General features: G+C 52.1%; 9 protein-coding genes across 9 annotated transcripts; 3 read left to right on the top strand and 6 right to left on the bottom strand.

Annotated features, from left to right (window-relative positions):
• Positions 1-1,242: 1,242 nt before the first annotated feature.
• On the top strand, positions 1,243-3,377 carry COCVIDRAFT_88772 (hypothetical protein; the record flags this gene model as incomplete). Its single annotated transcript, XM_014705163.1, has 3 exons — positions 1,243-1,795; positions 1,901-3,163; positions 3,217-3,377. The coding sequence occupies 3 exons, from the start codon at positions 1,243-1,245 to the stop codon at positions 3,375-3,377; spliced, it is 1,977 nt and encodes a 658-aa protein (XP_014560649.1).
• Positions 3,378-4,232: 855 nt separating this feature from the next.
• On the top strand, positions 4,233-4,898 carry COCVIDRAFT_88513 (hypothetical protein; the record flags this gene model as incomplete). The annotated part of the gene is made up of 1 exon (XM_014705162.1): positions 4,233-4,898. The coding sequence occupies one exon, from the start codon at positions 4,233-4,235 to the stop codon at positions 4,896-4,898; it is 666 nt and encodes a 221-aa protein (XP_014560648.1).
• Positions 4,899-5,090: 192 nt separating this feature from the next.
• COCVIDRAFT_34285 (hypothetical protein) lies at positions 5,091-6,349 on the bottom strand (the record flags this gene model as incomplete). Its single annotated transcript, XM_014705161.1, has 2 exons — positions 5,091-5,535; positions 5,691-6,349. 2 exons carry the CDS (start codon positions 6,347-6,349, stop codon positions 5,091-5,093), a joined length of 1,104 nt encoding a protein of 367 aa, XP_014560647.1.
• Positions 6,350-6,814: 465 nt separating this feature from the next.
• On the bottom strand, positions 6,815-7,978 carry COCVIDRAFT_88860 (hypothetical protein; the record flags this gene model as incomplete). Its single annotated transcript, XM_014705160.1, has 3 exons — positions 6,815-6,969; positions 7,300-7,780; positions 7,859-7,978. 3 exons carry the CDS (start codon positions 7,976-7,978, stop codon positions 6,815-6,817), a joined length of 756 nt encoding a protein of 251 aa, XP_014560646.1.
• A 1,827-nt stretch (positions 7,979-9,805) lies between these two features.
• Positions 9,806-10,597, bottom strand: COCVIDRAFT_12622 (hypothetical protein; the record flags this gene model as incomplete). The annotated part of the gene is made up of 3 exons (XM_014705081.1): positions 9,806-10,077; positions 10,132-10,380; positions 10,438-10,597. The coding sequence occupies 3 exons, from the start codon at positions 10,595-10,597 to the stop codon at positions 9,806-9,808; spliced, it is 681 nt and encodes a 226-aa protein (XP_014560567.1).
• A 1,410-nt stretch (positions 10,598-12,007) lies between these two features.
• Positions 12,008-12,307, bottom strand: COCVIDRAFT_88879 (hypothetical protein; the record flags this gene model as incomplete). Its single annotated transcript, XM_014705159.1, has 1 exon — positions 12,008-12,307. The coding sequence occupies one exon, from the start codon at positions 12,305-12,307 to the stop codon at positions 12,008-12,010; it is 300 nt and encodes a 99-aa protein (XP_014560645.1).
• Positions 12,308-14,238: 1,931 nt separating this feature from the next.
• Positions 14,239-17,283, bottom strand: COCVIDRAFT_34281 (hypothetical protein; the record flags this gene model as incomplete). The annotated part of the gene is made up of 3 exons (XM_014705158.1): positions 14,239-16,586; positions 16,641-17,043; positions 17,155-17,283. The coding sequence occupies 3 exons, from the start codon at positions 17,281-17,283 to the stop codon at positions 14,239-14,241; spliced, it is 2,880 nt and encodes a 959-aa protein (XP_014560644.1).
• A 1,210-nt stretch (positions 17,284-18,493) lies between these two features.
• COCVIDRAFT_88604 (hypothetical protein) lies at positions 18,494-19,816 on the top strand (the record flags this gene model as incomplete). The annotated part of the gene is made up of 1 exon (XM_014705157.1): positions 18,494-19,816. One exon carries the CDS (start codon positions 18,494-18,496, stop codon positions 19,814-19,816), a length of 1,323 nt encoding a protein of 440 aa, XP_014560643.1.
• A 272-nt stretch (positions 19,817-20,088) lies between these two features.
• Positions 20,089-21,048, bottom strand: COCVIDRAFT_88776 (hypothetical protein; the record flags this gene model as incomplete). The annotated part of the gene is made up of 3 exons (XM_014705156.1): positions 20,089-20,304; positions 20,397-20,746; positions 20,862-21,048. The coding sequence occupies 3 exons, from the start codon at positions 21,046-21,048 to the stop codon at positions 20,089-20,091; spliced, it is 753 nt and encodes a 250-aa protein (XP_014560642.1).
• Between the last annotated feature and the right edge of the window lie 1,035 nt (positions 21,049-22,083).

Genomic DNA, 22,083 nt, shown 5'->3' with positions numbered 1-22,083 from the left:
GGCACCCGGGATCGCGCCAAAGAGCGTGTGCTCTCTTGAGATGTGGAGTAAGTAGAAGCCTTGGCTGGGTATGCTGGAAAGTGAAGCCGGGATGCTGGTACCTAATGGCACGTGCGTGGAAGAGAGCGGGATGATGGCGCAGAATGACGAAAGAGGCGAGGCGGAGGTTAGCGTGAGCAACACGGGAAGTTGAACTAGTAGTATGTAGAAAGTGATTATTGCTGTTACTGAGGCATGCTTGGGTTTTGTACCGAATACACTAACCACGGTTTAAACAACACATACTCTCTCTGAGTTGGCGGTGGTGAAGTATGCTCGGGGCGGAGCGGGGTCCACTGTGCGAACCAGTCAATGCACCAGCCAATAGGAATGGCCATGGAGCCAGACACATCTTACCACCCAGTCTGCTGACGCGTGAGGCTATGGAGCATCCACGCCCAGCATTTTTCTACTCCGCGCCTTCATCTGGACCCAGCAACGCATAGAACAAAGTTTATCTCGACAGGATTGCCCGACGCGCCGCCCAGCCCTCTCTCGTTGCCATCTAGCCACCAGCAGCGCAAATGCAAGCAAGCAGCGTTTAGCATTGGCACACAAACGAGTAGGCTGGTTGTCAAAAAAGCCAGCGCATCATGCCAATGCAAAGGGGTGGGTTGCGAGCGTTAGGAGTGGACGAACTCACGCACCCCAAGTGCACGGTGTTGGCGATCTGTTGACAGTGCGCACCCCAGCCTCGCTCATCGCAGATTGCGTTGCCTCAGGGACTGGTCTCGTTTCGCCGCGACAACGTTTGGCCATGGCTTTGTCGTGCAAGGTAGCGTCAAAGGTAGCTGAAAGACCAGAATCAGAGGCACGCGGGCTCCTTGTGTTCTTTCCATCTTACCTACTGTGTGTCGGCATGAAAATACAGCAGACAAGGCCATGTGTTTCCTTTGCTGTCCGAATGTGCACATATCAAAATAAAAATAAAAAAAAAGCTGCGACAGTACGGATATCCCAGAGGATTGGCTCTCCGCCCGAGGGACCCGCGCCCCAGCCTTCCCATGCACGTCCGCCGCGGCTTGATAGTGTGGCAGCGGTGCTAGCGGGATTATCCTCGCTGATAATGGAACGTTCTAGCAACGGGACGAGCCAAATCCCAGCTCCAATTTTCATCGACCCTGGATTCTCCAAACATCGCTCGACTGAAATTCCAGCGACCCAGTCATTCACCAGGCCGCTACTCGCCCGCACTTCGCCTCCATGGTTCTTCCCTCTCTCTTTGCTAAATCGTCAAAAAAATACAGGCCCACACAGCAGTCCAGCTCCGACATCCCTCCCGCTTCACCCGACAAGCAGTCACATTCAAAGGTCAAGGACAGGGAACGCTCCTCCCGCCGCTCCAGTTCCTACTCGTCGAAGCGTTCGTCCAAATACGACCGTGACTCGCACCCGCTGAATCTGCCGCCTGAGGAGCGTCAGCGTCTCTCTGTCCAAATGTCCGCTGCCATGGACCAGCCCACGCCCCAGCCCATGGACCTGGACAGGGAACACTCGTCCTCTCCCGCACCCCAGAGCCCCGCGGTAGACGCCCCAAAGACAAATGGCACCAACGGTGTACCTGATGGGCCGGCTCCCCCACCACACAGATATACAAAGAGCCCGCCGCCACCCACCGCCAACTATGCAGCCACCCCTGAGGCCGCCACACCACCCGCTCAGCCACCGACAATCGATGCTGAGGAGTACAAGGCCGCGGGCAACAAGTTCTTCAAGATCAAAGACTACCCCAGGGCAATCGAAGAATACTCCAAAGGTGCGTTGTTACACTGGCAATACTCGCTTTGCCCGTAGCACTGCCGGCACCCGCAGCCTTGTGCCACAATACACCAAGTAGACTCCTAGACTAACTAGTCCACAGCCATCGAGGCCGACCCCAAGAATGCTACCTATTATTCCAACCGCGCTGCCGCCTACATTTCTGCGAACCGCTTCTACGAGGCCATGGAGGACTGCAAGATGGCAGACGAGCTCGACCCCAACAACATGAAGATTCTGCTGCGACTAGGTCGAGTGTACACCAGCTTGGGCCGGCCAGATGAGGCTCTGCAGGTGTACGATTCGATTGGTGCCTCTACCAAGGACAAACAGCCTGCGCTGACCATGCAGAAGCATCTACGCATGGCAGAGGAGACTTCACGGAACGAAGGCTCAGGTTCCATGGTTATATATGCTCTCAACGAGGCTGAGAAAGGCCTCGGTGCTGGCGTGGACAAACCAAGAAAGTGGCAGCTGATGCGGGGAGAAGCACACTTGCGGATGAACAACCCTAATGCGCTGGGAGAGGCACAGAACGTTGTCATGTCTCTGCTACGATACAACAACCAAGACCCAGATGCCCTGGTGCTTCGTGGCCGTATTCTCTACGCGCAGGGTGAGAATGAAAAGGCATTGCAGCATTTTCGACAGGCACTGAACTGCGATCCTGACTTCAAGGCTGCAGTCAAGTACCTGCGGATGGTGCAAAAGTTGGATCGCATGAAGTCAGAAGGCAACGCTGCATTCAAGTCTGGCAGATATCAGGAGGCCATTGATATCTATTCACAAGCGCTCCAAGTTGACCCTGCAAACAAGAACACGAACTCAAAAATTCTGCAGAACCGAGCCCTCTGCCACACTCGGCAAAAGAGCTGGAGGCAGGCAATCGCCGACTGCGAGAAAGCACTTGAATTGGATCCAGGCTACACAAAGGCACGGAAGACCAAGGCGAAGGCTTTGGGTGAGAGCGGAAACTGGGAGGAGGCGTTGCGCGATCTCAAGGCTATCGCCGAAGAAAACCCGTCGGAGCCGGGCATTGCCAAAGAGATTCGCGATGCAGAGATGGAGCTCAAGAAGAGCAAGAGGAAAGACTACTACAAGATTCTCGGTATCCAAAAAGACGCAACTGAGACTGAAGTCAAGAAGGCCTACCGAAAGTTGGCCATCATCCACCACCCCGACAAGAACCCTGATGATGCCGATGCTGCAGACAGGTTCAAGGAAATTCAAGAAGCACACGAGACCCTGAGCGACCCGCAGAAGCGTGAGAGATACGATTCCGGCGCCGACCTTGTTGACCCCAACGACATGTTTGGTGGCGGTGGCATGGGAGGAGGCATGGGTGGTGGTATCGATCCAGAAATTCGTAAGTAACGCTATGACATTCATTAAATGAAACGGAGCTAACATCAGCCACAGTCATGCAAATGTTTGGCGGCATGGGAGGAGGTATGGGAGGCGGCCGAGGCGGTGGAGGAGGCTTCCACTTCAGCTCCGGCGGTGGCAGTCCTTTTGGTGGCATGGGCGGCATGCCTGGTGGCGGCCGAAGCAGGGGACCACCCGGTGGTTTCCCTTTCTAAAGACCGAGAAATACTCGTTGTTCTTGGATACCCCAAATATGTTTTGGGACGCACCAAGACGACCTTTGATTCATGTGTATACCCCTTTGGCACGACACATTTCTGACAGATCTCTCATACATGGCGTTGGGTACAGAAGTTGCGCAAGCGCTAGGTTCGTACAACGGTCGCTTGGTGTCGCTTCTCCTGTATTTGGGGCTGTTGCGTTCGTTGCATTGCCTGGCGTCTTTCGTTTGCGACTAGATGGTTTTTTCCACATATTTTTGGAGGGTTCTTTGACAGATCCCAGGATAAGGTCCTACATAGCGAAAAATTCAGCTGAAGATAAGTTTATTGTTTTGAACCCCACTGCTGCTATGATTCTGAGACATCCAAATCGTCACTGTGAGAAGGAACTTGAAGACATCAAGTGCGGATAAAGTACTTGCTGATATGTTTTGGCAGATATCATTTCTACAAAGGAGAAATCACTAAATGACGTAATTAACGCTAGTCTTGGAATGTTCAAAACGACTTCGTTTATCCTTGACGTCTTGCCATTGAGGCTCTTTCAAGCAAACATTCCTATTTTCCAGTCACTTTTGAGGAAGTGTTAGGCAATTTTCTAATAATAATCTAAGATAGCGCCTACACTACTGCTACAAGTATCTATTCGGCTTTTTCATGCGAAACGAGCGACAGAAAGACATGAAATTGAGCACACGCTAAGGAACGACTATTTAAATTATTTGAGGAAGAAGAGGAGGAGGAAACAAAAGAAACCGACCATTTTAATTCTGGGACGACTTTTCGATCCATCTATAATTTTCTCAAAACAACGTCCCACACACCATCCACAAAGCGATCCAAAGAGCCATGCAAACAGGACGAAGAGGCCATCCCAACCGCCAACCCCGAGGCGACTCCTCCTCGCGCGGCAGCAGAGGACAAGTCCGAGGCCGGGGCCGGGGAAGAGGTCAATCCGACAACCCCAGAGGCTCCCGCCCCTCCCCGGCATACACACCCGTGCCCCCCTACGCCTCCATCCACCCCGGCACCCCCGTCTCCCTAATCCTCAAACAAGACCAGCCCACCGGCCACCGCGTCTCGGGTATCGTCGCTGACATCCTAACACGCGGCGACCATCCGCGAGGCGTTAAAGTGCGTCTGCGGGATGGCCGTGTGGGCCGCGTGCAGAGTCTTGCGAGTGAGGCTGAGGGGGAGAGGGGCGAGGCGCTTGTTGGAGGGGCGGATGCGGGGTTAGGGCGCGATGGGGAGGTGAGAGGTAGTGGGAGAGGGGCCAGGATGGCAGGGAGCAGGATGGAGAGGGATGTGAGGGAGAATGATGAGTATTTCTATGATGAGGCGAGGAGGGGGGAGGTTGATGGGGGTCTTTTTGCGGCGTTGGAGGAGGCGGATAGACGATATGAGGGTAGTAGTAGAGGTGGCGGTGGGGAGGCGGCGGTTTGTCCGGTTTGTGGGGTTTTTGAGGGGGATGAGGTGGCTGTTGCGAGACATGTTGAAAGCCATTTTGGAGAGTAGAATGGGGGATATCTAGGGGGGGATATGGGGGAGGTGGAGAGTTTTATGGATTTGACTTAGTTCAAGTACGTATGCGTACTTGCGTTACGCGACTGATATATCTGCATCATTTTGAGTATTTTACATTATATCGCCAGTCCACCCACATGCTCACGGTACAATAGCCATATCTCCGGTATGTCATTAAGTCCCTCAGTTGTACTTGGTACAAAACTGCCTCTTTTGATCCAGCTCTTCAAACGCCGCCTTGATCCTCTTCCTACAATGCCCATTCTTATGCTGCGCCCTCTCGTGTGCACGGTGATGCTCCAAGATGTTTCGTCTTGATGTCTCATAAGCCTTCAGAAACTTGTTCTCGCTGTCACATAGCTTCCAGATCTCGCTTGCTATCATCCAGGCTTTCTTCATCTGCGTGATTTTTGCCGTTGCTGGGTAGATGGTTCTCAAGCCGTCATGCGGGCAGACGTAGATGCGAATTTCCTCTTGCATAAGGTCCAGATCTGTGACCCAACCGCCCAGGTTGTGTAATTGATTGTTGAGTTTCTCGACGAGAGCTCGTTTCTCTTCTTTTAGCGCAGCGGTTTCCTGCTGGAGTGTGTTGCAGCGTTGCAATGTCTGGGTGTAGTTTTTGTAGTGCCTGCATATATGTTAATAAAGAGACTAAAAAGGCTCACACATATAAAAGATTGACTACAATGACGGCGACAGCAATGGTTGTGATCTTCTGGTCAAGTGATTGGTAGAATGTTGAGATTGCTGTGGTGCAATGGAACGATTGTGCGGCAAACTTACCCATCTCGAGCTTTCTCGGTGGAATCTAGATCCTCTTGGAGTCCGTTGACCTTGCTCACAAGACTTTTGTTCTGTGCTCTTAGAACGTCGGATACACGAGTGATTTCTTTGATTGTATCCGTATTCTCTGAGAGTGTTGTAGTGAGTCGTTTGTTGGTATCCTCCTCAGCATTGAGCTTCGCCTGCAGGTCGCTGACTGAAGCCTGGAGGCGAGTAACATCGTTGGCCTGAGCTGTGTGTTTCGCAATTGTTTCTCTCAATTTGTTATTGGAGTATGCGAAAGCCTCCATCTGGGCGCGCATGTGTTTTGCCTCTTCAGTTGTTTCGGCAGAGCTAGCCATAGCATTTTTGAGCGTATATAGCTCGGCGTCTTTAATCTCCATGTTTTTGATGAGCTCATCCACCTTTTTGCGAAGTACTTCGTTCTCCAATACCACGGAAGCAGCCTTAGCATGATCCCGCTCGAGACTCCAGGTGTAAGCGTTGCGCGTATCAATGTCGCTTGTCAAGCGCTGAATCTCAAGCTGTAACTCATTCATTCCAAGCCAGGATGATGATTGTCTCTTTTCGGTCAGAGCAGGTTGTTTAACAGCTTCTTTGCACAGCTCGTGATGGCTCTCGGCACCATCCTTGCCGTCACTAGTACCTGTGAAAATCATGATGTCTGAAGTGATAGTAGATATCAGGTGGTTTGTGAGGTGTAGAAGCCAGGAGCAGGCTCAGGTCGCTGCTACCTCATAAGTGACTCATGGCCCGTGCCTATACAGTGTAATCCCTTTCACCGTTCACGCGTACAACATCAATCTTGGGTACCATCTCGGTGAGGTGTGAAACCAGCAGAGGCACAACCTGGGAATAAAACATGAAGAAACTCTGAAGGTGCGTCGAATAACATTCTTTTGTATGTACAAGTGATGGACTATAAACTATCTCACCACACTACCATTGACCCGGTGAGAGAAGGCAGCAATCCTGAACAACGCGAAATATGACCAGCTTCGACAACATGAAGGAGACGTTCCAGCTGCTTGAATATGTGCAGGAGAAGTGCGAGATGTATCAACCAGGAGGCTGGACAAAGACATCTCTATGATCCACACCTAGTCGTTGTCTGTAACGGTTGCTTAGTATCCGCGAGCGGCAACGTTGATACCGTTCTTGCCACCAACAGAGCTGCTACCATCAGAGCCCTTTGTGATTCCTAGGTTTCCGCCAAGGTTTGCAGCTTCGCCAGATTTGCCAAGGCTGATACCAGACTCTTCAGAGAACTGTTCGGACTCTTCAGTGGCTTTGTTTCCGCCCACAGACTCCGCCTTAGCACCGGCAGACGCTCCTTCACCAGCAGATGCTTCTCCTCCTGCAGGCTTTTCCCCACCAGCGGGTGCCTCAGCTCCAGCAGGCTTTCCTCCCTCAGCGGGTGCTTCACCGCCAGCGGGCTTTTCTCCACCAGCAGGTGCCTCTCCTCCAGCGGGTGCCTCACCTCCAGCAGGATTTCCTCCCTCAGCGGGTGCTTCACCGCCAGCGGGCGCCTCTCCACCAGCGGGCGCCTCTCCTCCAGCAGGTGCCTCTCCTCCAGCGGGCTTCTCTCCTTCAGCAGGCTTCTCTCCACCGGCAGGCTTTCCCCCCTCAGCAGGCTTTTCTCCCTCAGCAGGTGCTTCTCCTCCAGCAGGTGCTTCTCCACCAGCGGGTGTTTCTCCTCCTGCAGCGGGTGTTTCTCCTCCTGCAGCGGGTGTTTCTCCTCCTGCAGCGGGTGTTTCTCCTCCTGCAGCGGGTGCTGACTTCTCTCCCTCTCCAGCAGGGGGCGGAGCGGCGCATCCCGCTGGCATTTCTTTCTCGCCCTTCATTCCCTTCCCTTTCCCTTTCCCTTTCCCTGACTTTTTGCCCTTCATTCCCTCAGCCATCGCAGTGCCATTTCCCTTGTTGCCGTTGCCACCGAGGTTAAGGCCATCTCCAGTAATGCCGCCGCCTGGTCCACCGAGAGTAAGACCTCCGATCATCAGGCCTTGAGGATTGCGGGGGTGAACGCCATGGCTGACTTCTGCATCACGCTGGATAGCATTGGTGCGAGGTGCTGAGGAAATGCCCCTTATCTGGTATAGGTGTAAGTATCCAAGAAAGACAGATTAAATTGGCCTGTAGTAGTAGCCGCTCTGCCGTGTTTTACATACCGCTCCGATTCTCCGGGAAGGAAGCACGTAGTCGGTTCCAACATTGCGAGAAGGAATGACATAAGCATTGACGGTTGAGAAAAGCGCGAGTCCGAATATCAAATCCAGAGAGACCCTCATGTTGATTGAAATGGGATTGTTCGAAGTGAATGGATTTTGAAATGAGACTGTCCGGCAGCGAGTGTAACCGAATGTAAATGAGTGTAGAAGCACAAGCAAGCTATGAGGGAACTCCAGATAGGTTTTTATATCATAGTGCTGTCACTGACAGGCGTTGAGTCTTAGCAACAGAATGCTTACGTCCCCCATCCGTCCTCGGCATCGTCCTGGGCGTTACTGACAAACGCAGGATGCAACGTATCTAGAACATTGCCTGAATGCTTGGAAAACTACGCATGGTAGAAACCGTGTGTCAAACGCCAATGCATACCAAGGCTTCGTGTGTGATAGGGCGATGGCGCGCTCTCCACGTTGCACGATCGTCGCAGCTCGGTTTAGCTTCATAGCTATTTGTGATATGGACTCCTGGACCTTCTACGGGTAGTCATTCCAAGACTTCCGAAGACTAAGCATCTTCGTCAAGCTTTCCATGTGTCCGTTCTTGGGTGCGACGCCATGGACGCCAAGAATGATTCTGAAGATGGTGGTTGCGTATAAGGAAGTGCACCCAGATTTAGCGTGCAAGCGAGTTTCGAATCAAACAACGCATAACACCTCTCTTTATCTGTTTAGTAGATCCAAACCTGCTATAGCTATAGGCGAAGAGTAGTAATGTTTCTTCGATAGATTGATGGTCCGTGATCGTGTGGAAGTACGTGTAATGTAGATTGATGCGACTGACAGCGACTTGCTTGGGGTGGCTCGCATCTGATACCGTTGGGAGGGCAGAAACTACGTGACACTTGACACCAAGTAGATCCACCACCAGGCGGGATCGTACTGCAGTTGACGCCGGATGCCACTCAAATCATTGTCGCACGTGTGCGACACGAGTTACATAGACCGTTGTCAGATCCGACACACTTCAACGGGTGTTGGTCGCATCCGAGCCTGACGCGCCGGCGGCGATTGGCTGGATTTCCATGTGAGCAGATCACATGACGAGGAACAACATCAACACCACTCGCAAGTACATTGTCGCAATCGCAATCACCAAGTGACCGTAACCGCAAATTCGCAACCAAAAGGTCACAAGGTTGAGATGCTTCGATATAAGCGCACTGTGGTATTGTATACCACATCACCCGCGGCTTGTTACGTCTTACCTATTCAACCTACGATCGCTGCCGTATCGCTTTCTTAACACCATTCCAAGCATCACGATTATATCCACTCTCAATATTTCATTACATCAGTCACCGCTTCCATAAATGTTTTTTCCATCTTCGAGAATACCTTGAGTTCCTATATCATCATACTATCTACGAAGAAGAATGTACAGAGGAAGAAGGTCCATGTACTGCCAGCTTCAAAGCCCATGTCGAACTTTTTCATAAGGGTATCTCACGGGTTTTTTATTTTTATTTCCTCTACTTCTACATATTCACTCTACAGCACAGCAAAACCATCTATATGAACTGCCATCAATTGCTCGACGCCGATAGGGAGCAGTGTAGCCTTCTCGCACTGGTTGCGGTAGACGTAGATCTTGCAAACGTCAGAAAAACCAGTGGCGTCTCGAACGGACTGCAAAATAAGGTGGCTATCCGTCTCCCAAATGTGGATCTTGGGCGGATGCTTCACGTCGCTTCGGATCTCCAGGTCGACGCCGCCTAGGATACCACCCCAATTTTGATTATCTGGGTGGATTATTCTGGTGGCTTTGTTCCTCGGTTTGTGTAGTTCTTCGATAACCCTGATCTGTTTGTCGTACGGATCTCGGCATATGTGCCAAACATTTTCGAAGATGGGCTATGCGGAAGTTTTCGAAGATGTGGCTGTCGCGCCTTACTCTTCTTCCGCAGCCTCCCACTCTTCGTACAGCCGCTTTCCCTCCTCGCCGTACTTTTCCCACGCATCTCGCACCGATACTTCGGTCTCGCCCGGGAATTGGTGTAGGAAGAAAGAAGAACCTTTCTTCAATATCCGTTTCCGGCGGTATAGCGCCCGCTTCGCTTCATCGTTCCACCCGACGAATTGGAACTTGTCCTTGTCTTGTCGTCGGGGCTTCTTGGTAGACGATGGGGTTATCGCCCCACGGGAACTTTGGAGTCCGGAAACTGGGCAAAGATATGTTAGCGAAGGTATGAGCAACAATCGATTGGTATTCTTACCGGAACCGGAACCTTGGGGATTCCCAAAGTACGACGAGTCCCCGGCCTGTGGGGATCCTACCAGGATCCCCGTACTTTCTGTCACTTCTGGCGTGCCAGTTTGTGAGAAGGATGGATTTTGTGATGGGTTAAAATCCATTAGCTCCTCTAGCCAGAAAGGAGAAGCATATACGACTGCTTCTCCAGTCCAAACCCTGTTCCCGGCGTAACGATAGGCTTCTTCCGAATTCCTCGGATCGAAGGGAGAAGCTAAAGGGAAAGTGTTAGTAGCTGAAAGATCGCAAATTTTAGATCTTTGGCACTTACGCCGATCCGATTGGATTCTCGGTCTTCTGGGATTCATGAAGGAGGAGGCGAAGTCTCCCTCGTTGTCGGGAAACAACGACTCCTCCAACTCCATGAAACGGATGTATCTACCCCGTTGGGATGTTTTATCTTTGCCGTTTTGACCGGGTTGATCGGTCATGGTTACTCGGTTATATTGGTTATCGAGTTACTCAGTTGTATTGGTTGTCGAGATTGTTGAAGGGGGAGACATGGTTGGCAGTGGGCCATACATATACTCTAGGGTCATTGTTTGTATGGAGGGCTAGAAGATAGATATGACGTTTCTATCAAGGCACCGACGGCGTGTAGTGAATGCTGATCAAGGCAGACCAAGGTGAATACCCAATTCACTACCCAAAAACGGTTTCACCCTATCAATGAGTAGTCAGCTGCAGTTCAAGACTGCTTTCGCTATTTATTCACCGTTTGTCAGAAAGCGTTCTCAGGTTTCAGCAGAAGGCGCGACTATCACCCGCCCGCCTCATACTCCCCACCATGTCAGCATCCTCGCATCAAGCAGACACAGATGCGAGCGATTCCGGACCTCTTAGCGGCAACGCATTAATCCAAGCCTTCGTTTAGTGTGATATCCTTCGTAATGACGGAGTAGAACGCAACTGGACTAGAGGCCATCAGTTTGATAACAACATCCCGCCGCCTACCGACTAGGTTGAGAAAGGCACGCATTACAGTAGTTTTTACCTCCAGAAAACTAGTATATAGGGATCAGAAGAATCGCAAAAGATTTCTGCGGATGTCACGACACTAGTTCAACACTTGTGCGGAGATTGGGATACATTCAAGGTTGTCTACGACACGGAGAAGCCAGCAACTCAGAATGCTCTACTCGAAGCCATGACAGAAAATATATACGACACATGGGGTGCTGGTCCTGTACAGGAAGATTCGCACCAAGAAATATACAAAGATGCGAGTTGCTCATGTATTCATACTATTGTCGCTAGTAGTAGAGGCAGGGGGAAGGGCCGATCAGTATGAACAACAGTCAAATATCACGCTAAAGTATTTCACAATTTCATCAAGAGGCTCAAAGTCGATATTGTTGGTGTAGTTTGAATAAACCTCTTCTACCCTTGCACCGTTGACACAATCTCCGTTCCATGACACCAGAACTTTCAATTGCCAGTGATGCATCGCACGTAGCTTGAGACCTAGACATTTTACTCTGAGGAATCCATGAAAGACAACCTATCCGAAACAGGGTTGTTGAGCCTAGTAGACAGAGAAAACCTATTTCCATTCCTTGTTGATGATATTCATAGGATGACCTCCCTGTACCATCTGGCTCAGGGTTTCTTCATACTCTCCTACCGATGTTGGCAAGTTCACGCCACTATTTGAAGACACAGCGGGCATGTTGAAACCTGTACCATGGCCTATAGATCCCCCTTGGATATTATAGCCAACCTTTGGTGCGATGTATCGGTACCGTGGTGCTGCAGGAGTGTGAATGTGACCGTGGTCTGGCATCGGAACTGTCTGCGCGTTCGCTGTGTGATCTGAAAAGTTTGATCAGTATGAAGTGTTGTCACGGTATGTTCCACTCACCCTTCTTGTCACTGAGCATGAATGCAAAGGCATCACAGAAAGCCGCGATGATCCTATCCAGAGTGCTGCCGTCGATGTAGTAGTTCAACTGATTGAAGCTTATGTGCAGCGCGAGCGTTGGATTGCCGCCAGTGGTGTGCAGGATATCGAAAGCATTAGAAAGAGCAATCTTGAGTACCAGCGGGTCCATGTGTAGGGTGTGCGCAAGAGCAGAAAGTGCGATCTTGGCTTCACGGCTACCCTCATTGCCGTAGTCTGCATATATGGGATGCGTGCTCATGGTTCTACGTGGCAGTTGGTGTAGCACGTTTGGCAAACGAAATAGTTGAAAAGTCTTGTCGGGAGTGAGTGCTGTGACAAACCCGCGCAAGTTGAACTTACATCTCTATCCGCTTTAGCAAGCGCGCTAAACCCATTGTCCTATGGTGAATTCATGTTCCCTGATATATCTCACCGATGGTAAATTTATATTCCTGAAATGCAAGCAGTATTTGCACAAAAACAGTGAAGTCTTCGTCAATCCACGCCGGCATACCCGCTGTAATGAGTGCCTTCCCAAATGGCCAGCATGAACAGTAATCCATCATGGCGGGAGCATCAATTTCGTCAAGTATAATATTTGTTGGTATTAGATCGTTGTGTACTCGACCAAGTGAGGGAAGGTGGTGGGTCGCATACTTCAGTCAATACAGACATGCTACTGTGGTTCTACAGACAGTTGGCGCAGTCTCTTTTTTCGTAGTAAATCTCCAGATCAACCGCACTTCTAGAATTCTCACGGGCTCCGATATTACATTCTCGCTATTCTTACTGCATGGCCCTACTTCAGTCGAAGGCTTACTGAGAAAATCATGTATGGGCAGCGTTCACAAGATTCTATGATCAACATTGCAGCAAAACAACTCCTCTCATCTAGGCGTAACACCCATCGCTTTGCATTATCAGGAGGAAATATACAGTTCACAGTCATACATGCAGCCAACCCAATAAACAACGGAATGGTCGTAAGGATCAAGACGTTCAACTGCATAAGCAACATAACCCTGATAAAAATTGCATTCGCCCGTAATCTCCGTCAGAATCTCCAAGCTTCCATATCTCGCAAAGTAGTTGCAAGCCCTGAAATCGTAGTATTCAACAAAAGCATTTACGAAATCCCAACCCACCAGAAATCTCTCTCCTACAAAGTATTTCCATCATAGCCCCATCGCATAGTACACTTCATTTGCCATATCGAAGAGTACTACAACCAACAGCACAATAAATGAAGCATCTAGTCTCAAGAAAAGTCGTCCATGTCACACACTCTCCCCCCCCCCCCCGAAAGCAAACCCGCACGCACCACAACCACATCCTCCCCCTCACAAAACAAAAATGCAGGAGAAATGTACGAGTAATTCAAGTGGGGCAATTCCATCCCTCGCATTCAGGGCGCACACGCCACGAGCGGGGACCCCCAACCGTGCGTCTTCTAGGCGGTTGACTCGTAAAGTCCCGGCCGGTATACTATGGGTGAACGGTGGCAGGCAACTTTTGGGGGGAAAGATAGGGACCCGGGAAGAGTAATGTGGTAAGTTTGACATTTCGCAATCGGGAGAGTCATGCTATGGGAGTCGGCAATGTCAACATGCTATGGTACATAACAGAGATTTTTACGTCATGAACTTGTGTAAGTTGTACGTTCTTCATCCGTCAGCTAAACATCAGATTGTAAGCAACTTACCTGGTTCTCAATCCCGTGCCAGTCTCTTTGGAGCACATGTTGTGACGATGTATCACATCAAACATACACTGTAGAACCTATCGGACAGGCATAATCCTTAGAGACGTAGTTATTGCTACCTGTAAGTTCATCACCAAGGCTGTTCGAGCAAACCTAGTCTCACTTGTTTCCATATTTGGATGCACGCATTTTGTTAAGAGAATAGAATTACCCACTACACTTACATGACATAAGAAAGAGGTAAGGAAAAGTTCAAATTCTCGCAAGTGATAGGAAAACAGCAGGAGACCTGGTGCCGCCCGCACAGCATAATGTGTTACGTGTGGCACACCAGCGCCTTCTGCTTAGAGAGTGTGTTGAAATACCATATTGTACGCCACCCATAAGCCGAACACCCGGAACCCAAATCCATGAAACACCAGCCTAAAGCATTTTGCGGGCTCTTGCATTTGTCAATATGCCCAGCCTGTGACCTCTTCGAGATCTACTTATGGCATCTCCTGATCGCTAGCGTCGAGGATATCATACTCCTCGTCGGTCAAGAAGCCGTCGTCGGAGTGGAGTGCAACGCTCTCGGCATCCTCGAAGAACTCATCATCTGAAGCTACAGTAATAGTGCGAGCCACAGTGCTCTTTGCGGAAAGAGGAGACATGGGCTGAGCAGCAGGAGATGGCTGATAGGTGCTTGACGCAGGCGACTCCTTGTCGAGCTGGGGGAAAATCATGCCAGACGACGAAGGTCCGGCTTCGGGCTCTGAAGTCTTTTCTGGGCTGGGGAGCTCGGCGACTGGCTCCTCGACTGGTTCTTCAACCGCCTTTTCAACCGCCTCTACAGCTGGCTCTTCAGGGGCAGCCTCGACCTTTGGTGAGACGGGCTCCTGCTTGATGGTAGCGAGGGCAGCCTCATGCTCCTTCCGACGGAACTCAAGAACACGCTCGACAGCAGCCTTGCGAACACGCTGCACTTGCTCCATCTTTTGTTGGTGGTTCTGCTCAAGTTGCTGCAAGTGAGTCTGGCGCATGTACTTTACCCTCTCCCTCTCGGCTCTTGCCTGAATAAGGCGCTCGTACATTGGGTTAGACCTGGGAGCGACCTCGTAAGTGGTTGCGGTACCAGGCCTGGAGGCAGCCTGTTGTGGCTCTGCGGGTGCTGGTGCAGCAATGACGGCAATATCACACCACAGGCGGTGACCAAAAGGCATGCCTGAAGGAGTCTTCAAGCGCCAGTATGAGATTGCGGTGCCCTCACGCTGGGGTGCCTTCATGACTACACGGAACTGAGCCTCCTCACCGGGCTGAACGGCATCATCCAAGACGTTGCTCTCGCTGGCCTCGGCAAGTTCCGTGTGGCTCAATGGACGGCTGTTGTCAATGTTGAGCATGTTGTCGCCTCCAACATGGCGAACGCTGCATCCAGCAGGCCAGGCCTTTGGTCCTGGGTTGCGAAGAGTCCAGGTCTGGACGAATGTAGCGCCTACAGAGATCCTGGAGCCATCAAGAATGGTATCCCGAATAAAGTGGGCATCAAGTCCATCCGCAGCGGTCTCAGATCGGGGGATCGGAATGGCCTCCGACTTGACGGGCTTCTCCTCGGCAGGTACAACGATCTTCTCCTGGACTGGCTCGATGGAGTCGACGAGAAGATCACTGATGGTAATCTTCTCCTTCTTAGCCTGAGACTCTTCTGGCTTCACATCAAGAATGGTTTGGACTTGTGTCGCGGCATTGGTAGAAGGAGCGACGGAAGGAGCTCTAGAAGGAGCAACGGAAGTCTCAGTGGCGGTAGAGCGCCTGGCAGCCAAACGATCACCAAGACGAGAGAGCAACTTGCCCTCCTTGTCATCGTTGACGGTTGTCACGCTAACGCTGCGCACAGGTGTCTGGAACTTGATGAGAGGATGAGTGTGGTTGTGCTTGTTGCTAGGATGGGCCTCGCAGTTCTGGCAAAAGTCTGTGTCGTGGCAGACGGCACACTTGTAGCGAATGCCTTCAATGTAGGACAGGTTTTCCTTGTCTTTGCAGAGCGGCCCATCACAGTAGATGCCGTAGTGGCGGTTAGGGCTGCTCATTGGCTCAGCCAAAGGCTCGTAAATGGGAACGAAGCGGTGGCGGGGGTGAATGAACCTGGCGTTCTTTACACAGTCGGTGCAGTAGTCCCAATCGGGACAGTTCAGACACTTGTGGCGAATGCCATAAATGAACTTGTCGCAGCCATCGCAAACGGCCGAGTGGCGGACATTCCTTCCAGAGTTGCACAGGAAATCGGCGAGGGTGGGTAGGACAGTCTCGCTAGTGGCAGCCTTGAAAGCGTGACCGGGGTGGTGGCCATGCTTGTTGCTGATGTGGCACTGCAGGCAAAGGTCATAATCATCGCAAGCGATACATGTGACAAACTCCCTCTCTGGCAAGATCTTGACACAGCAGTTGCAGGTGCGAGTTGGCTCCTCGTCATACACAACAGGCTGCTTTTCCTCGGTGAAGGCGCCTGGAACCTCTTGTTCTTGAGGCTCATCGGCCTCGGCTTCGGGCTCGGCTTCAGTCTCGGCCTTGGCCTTTGGTGCAATGCGCTGGGTTGTGCTGTTAACAACAACGCCATTCTTAACGAAGCGCTTGACCATCCAGTGGCTGTTTCCAGGGCAGTGGATGCCATTGGTGACACACGCGGGGCAAAGATCATAGTCGCCTCCGTCGCATACACTGCAGTGGTAGTGCTCATCTTCCATGGGCTCATTGCAGTTGTTGCAGTACACAACCCACGACGTACACACGTTCGTCGGCTTAGGGCGGAAGGCGAGACTCGAGTTGCTGCCAGCAGCTGTGACGTTGCCAAAGAAGTCTGGATTCCATGTTAGCCACATGCTTCATGATCAATCTTGTGGTTGGTGCCTACCCTGTCGAGTGGTGAAAGCCTGAGGCACTGGAGCCTCTTGCTCTTTCTCGTTGGCCTTTGGTAACAAAACAGAGCTGATTGAGCGAATCGACTTGGAGTCGGGCGAACGAGCGATAACGGGCGGGGTGATAACCTTCTCCTGGGTAAGATCGTCCGAGCTTGTTTCATGAGCTTCGGCGGGTGTCTCTTGAGGTGCTGCAGGCGCAGGTGTGGGCGCAGGCACTGGCTCCTCGCCAGGAATGGAGACCCTCAGGCGAAGCTTGAGTTTGGCTTTTGCAGCGCGGAAGAGCGTCTTGTAGACCTGGGGCTTGTCGGCGTCCAAGGTGACGTACGCAGCGGCCGAGTCGGAGTAGCGCTCAAATAGAACATCCTTGTCTTGGTGGAGTGCGAGGATAGCTCGGAGCTGTGAGCGAGCACGCAGTCAGTATTCGCATGTCCAAGTGATCCGCCACATTCCAGGGCCGTGTTGCCGTCCGCGTGTGCCGGACATGAAGCTGCATGGGACTATACGGACCTTGTCAGGAAGCACATGAGCTCCAAGGTCCTTTAGAGGCAGCTTGAATTTCTTCGTCTGGCCGCGAAACAGGACCTTGACCACGATGGGTGTATCGAGCGTCACGGGGACGGGGTTAGTCGCCGCCATAATGGGCAAGCAAGGCTGGCGGTGAAGGCAAGTGCACAAAGGAGCGGACAGAGCAAACGCAGTCTGCCGGGCACCGCTGTTTGCGAGCGGATGGGGGAGGAGTGCAGCAACAGGTGTAGAGAGAGTTGCTGTTGAGGGAGAGTGATGGAGATGTAAAGGCGGAGGTGGAGGTGGAGCAAGTGAGACGGCAGCGGAGCAGCTGGACGTGTAATGGTAGCTGCCTTGAGTGGGGTCAGTGCTGAGCACCAGGGCGCGCTAAGTGAGCACGACCCGGCCACCGGACTGCCAAAGCTTCCCTTTCCAACTGGAGGCTGGCACCGTCCTGAAAGGCGGGCGACGTTTCTTTTTGCCCATTCTGGTGAGGAGAAAAGGTTCGCGGGCAAGAGACTCGTCCCGCTCAGCTGAAGGAGCGTTGATGTCGTGCATGTCTCTGGCGAAGAGTAGTGCCTCGACTCCAGCGGGCAGTATGCTGTACCTGGACTGGTCGCGTCGATCCAGTGGTTGTGGACCGCCCCCCAGGCTGCAGCATACGTCGTCAGCCCCGGTGAGACCCTCGTCGCCAGAAGATGATTGCCTTCACCCTGCCTTGCCGTCTCCTCACCCACTGAATTGACCAAAGACCCTCCTCCTGCTCGCCTCGATGACGCCACCCAATTTGACGGCACGTGATGGCCTCCCGGTGTACCAGCTGATCATCTGAGATAGCGTTTCACTAACATGGGCAAGACCGGAAAGACGGCCGTCGATATCTTCGCCTCACTTCGCCGGTTAGTAGCTCCGGCCCATATCTGGTGAGAATGCCAACGCCGTTGTACGTGTACGGGGCCCTTTTCCAGTGCGGTGTTTCAAACTGCCACTACGCAGAGTACAACGCAGCCTGCATCGCCACGTCGTGCAACGGCTTCATTATGATTGGCGCCACAACAGAACTTGTTGGCATTCGGCGAGAGCCACTCAAGACCGCACAAGTGCAAGCTTGGTCACAAGAACGACATGCACGAGTCGTAAGAACCAAGCCAAGCAAAGTTGTTATCGATAGTGATAGCGATAGAGCCCCAATGTTGGTGTTTAGCGTCAACAGAACATGACTAAGCCCGTCTTCTCCTAGCGCTGGCTGCAAGGAAGCGAAAATGCAGGACCCAGAAAAAAATTCAAAGTCAATGCAGCTAGACCAACCATCAAGCACACCACAATGTCCAAAGATATCGACATGACCTCTTCCGACGAGGCCGTCGCCGTTTCCAACAAGGAGCGCCGGGAGAAAAAAGACAAAAAGGAAAAGAAGGAGAAGAAGCGCTCCAAGTCCGAGTCCAAGGATGAGGTCGCAGAAGCTAGCGCCAGTGAAGAGGAAGCGCCAGTAAAAGCAGAGACGCCAGCGAAGAAGCGCAAACGAGATATCCTCCCCGAAGAGCTCGAAATCGATGTCAACCTCCCGGAGCCGGTCTCCAAGAAAGCCGCCCGCAAAGCGAAGAAAGTGAAGCTGAACCCTACACCCGCCGCCGAGGGAGAAGAGGGAGACGCCGGCACAAAGACAGATGGCGAAGCAAAGGGGGCCAAGGATGCAGACGGCAAGCGATCAGCATACGGTGTATGGATTGGAAACCTGCCGTGGTCTGCGACCAAGGATTCATTGCGAACATTCCTGTCCGAGAATTCAGAAATCGCAAGCGACCAGATAACCCGCGTCCACATGCCCCCACCTACAAAGGTCAACCCGAGCTGGACAACTAAGCCTCTGAACAAGGGCTTCGCATATGTCGACTTCTCCACAGAACTAGCAATGTACTCCGCCATTGCCCTGACAGAAACTAAAATGGACGGCCGTGCCCTACTCATCAAGAACGCAAAGAGCTTCGAGGGACGGCCAGACAAGCCAAAGACAGAAGAAGGCCAGGACAATCGCCGCGCAGCCGGCGCAGACAAATCGGGTCACCCACCCAACAAGCGCGTCTTCATCGGCAATCTCTCCTTCGACGTGACCAAAGAAGACCTGCAAGAGCATTACGCGCAATGCGGCGACATCGAAGACATCCATATGGCCACCTTTGAAGACTCGGGCAAATGCAAGGGCTACGCCTGGATCACCTTTGCCGACGTGGAATCCGCCACATGGGCCGTCAAAGGCTTCGTCTTCAAAGACGCAGCCGAGTTCAAAAAGAAGGGCAAAAAGGACGATAGCGACGATGAAGACGACGACGACGCAAAACCTGAGAAGAAGAGGAAATGGTTCATCAGCAAGTTCATGGGCCGTGAGCTGCGATGTGAGTTTGCAGAGGATGCGACGACACGTTATAACAAGCGCTGGGGCAAGGATAGGCCCGTCAAGGCTGTTGATGGCGTTAACCCGGATCGCTGGAGGAACTTTGATCAAGGCGGTGATCGTAAAGCAGGCCGTGGGAATAACGAGCGAGGCGGTGGGTCGAAGCGCAAGGTTGATCCGCGAACAATCAAGAGCGGTGCGGCGCATTCGAGTGCGCCGAGGGCGAGCCAGGCAATTGTCGAGTCGCAGGGTAAGAAGACGACGTTTGATTAATTTTGGGCATGAGTATATATGTTAGTTCGAATACGGACGGCTATTTTAGACAAATGGATGGGTGGGGGGGGAAAGGGGGGAAAAGCAACGGCGCACTTGATTTCAACCAGGACTCAAGAACGAGTCCCAGAAAATGGAAAGACAGCTGAAGACCATACTGAAACGATATAATCCATACGTTCTCAAAGGTATTTCTACATAAAAGAATAGTCAACGTCAACTTGCACCCCACCATCCCACCTAATCCATCTCTCTCTCTCTCTCTTCCAACACTACGCCGCAGCATGAGACGCCATAAACTGCGCAAACGCCGTCGCATTCCTCGTCTGCATAAACACGGTACCTGGTCCCGTAAACTTGCACACCAGACCCTCGCCCGACGCCAAATTACTCACGATACCACCGCTAGCCACGCGCTCAAGTACGTACTTGCAGTTCCACGCTACAAGGTGACCGTTATCGATGATATACTTCTCGTTGGCAGCAAGCTAGTCACACATATCAGTATAATTCCTCCGTGGAAAAAGGCGCAAGAGAAAGATGTGTGAGAAGGGGGAAAGAAAAAGGAAAAAGAACTTACATCTTTCCTGATAATCGCACCAAAACTCGTACACCACAGAATTCCCGTACCACTAATCTTGTACACGAAGAACCCTTCGCCGCTGAACATGGCTTTGCCTATACCCTGGCTCTTATACTCCGTCACGATACCCTGCGTGCATGCGAGAAAAGCGTCACGTCCCACACTCCACGTATCATTCCCACCAAGCTTGATGATGGTAATATCGCCGATGGCAGGAGGAGCCAGGAGCAATTCTCCGGGGCCGGTATATGTGGATTTTGTCATGTCGCCGCCAATTAGGGCTTTCTTGAGTGAGAACTTGACGTTGCCTTTTAGTGTCATGGTGGGTGACATTGCGATCATGGCGCCTGGTCATGGAAAGATTTGGAATTAGCAATTGTCTTCTTGTAATTTCAGATTTCTCTGTTCCCCTCCTCTACTGCAATGAGAGCAAAGAAGAGGTATGCTTGGTGTAAAACTCACCGGGTTTCGCGGTAAATGGACATCCCATTGCCAGTTGTATAGTGAGAATCGTGTTGGTATCCCTGTGGCTCACGCGGAAACTTCCTCCATTGAATGTGCCGACGTCATCTGCAGCTACTGTTGCAGGTGTTGCATTTGCGCCTGCGCCTACAAACTGCGGTTGCTGTGGTATACTCTGTTGGCTCATCTGCGGTTGTCCCATGCCTGGGTGTCCTTGCTTCTCAGGCGGGTATGGGCTTGCGCTTGGGCTTCCAGCAGGGAATCCACCGAAGCCTGGGCTCATGGGCTGCTGTTGGTATTGCTGTGGTTGCGCTTGCGGTGGGGGCGATTGCGCCTGGCCCGGAGGTGGGTAATGCTGCTGTTCGGGCGGCGGCGCATATTGTTGTTTCTCAGGCGGCGGTGCGTAGTGATGCTGTGTGGTGGTGCCTACGGCTGGAGGAGGTGGATAGTGTTGTTGCTGGTGCGCGGGGGGAGAAGAAGGCGGTGGTGGGTAGGATTGGCCGCCGGGAGGGGGCGCGAAGTACTGTTGTTGGTGTTGCTGGTCTGAAATACGTCAGAAGGGTTTCTGTAGAAGAAGGTTTACTCGAATCCGAGCTTGAATGGGAGAGAAATACCGGGAGGAGCTGGCCAATGTCAGTTGCTACCTCATAGTGTTTACAGCATGCAACTCACGAGGGTAATAGTTCCCACCCGGTGGCGGAGTCGGCTGGTGTCCTGACATTGCTGATTCGGGGGCTGCCTTAGCAGTGAGGTAGCTCAAAAGGCAATGCTAGAAGGGTATCACAAGCTCAAGGCAGAATTGGGAGAGAGAAAGGAAGGAAAGAGCAGGGAGATTCAGATTCGTCTACGGAGATATCAGCAGCCACAAGCAGTATAGACAGGCGTTTTAACCGCGCGCCCCATTCCTGTCTTCTTGGTCAAGCTGCTCAGCCTCGGGCGCGCAGCCTGCTGGTTAGTGGGGTGTGGACTTGTAACCGCCGAATCAGCGCCCCGCATTCGCCTTGGGCTCTCTGGGTAGCACGCGCCCACCATGTGCGACGGGTGAGCAGCACAAGTGCACATCGTAGTTCATGCACAAGTTGCCATTTTTGCTGCGACGACGCTGCAAAAACCTGGTATGTCTTTGCATGTGCGGTCCACCAGGAACGGGACGGAGGCGCCTGCAGTCGTCTGGGTAGTTAGGTCGGGGGTGCACAAGCATATTACAGGACGGACAAATCAA

Source organism: Bipolaris victoriae (genome assembly GCF_000527765.1).
Source record: "Bipolaris victoriae FI3 unplaced genomic scaffold scaffold_10, whole genome shotgun sequence".
NCBI lineage: Eukaryota > Fungi > Ascomycota > Dothideomycetes > Pleosporales > Pleosporaceae > Bipolaris > Bipolaris victoriae.
Note: the sequence above shows the minus strand (reverse complement) of the source record. Positions and strands in the feature narration are given on the sequence as shown.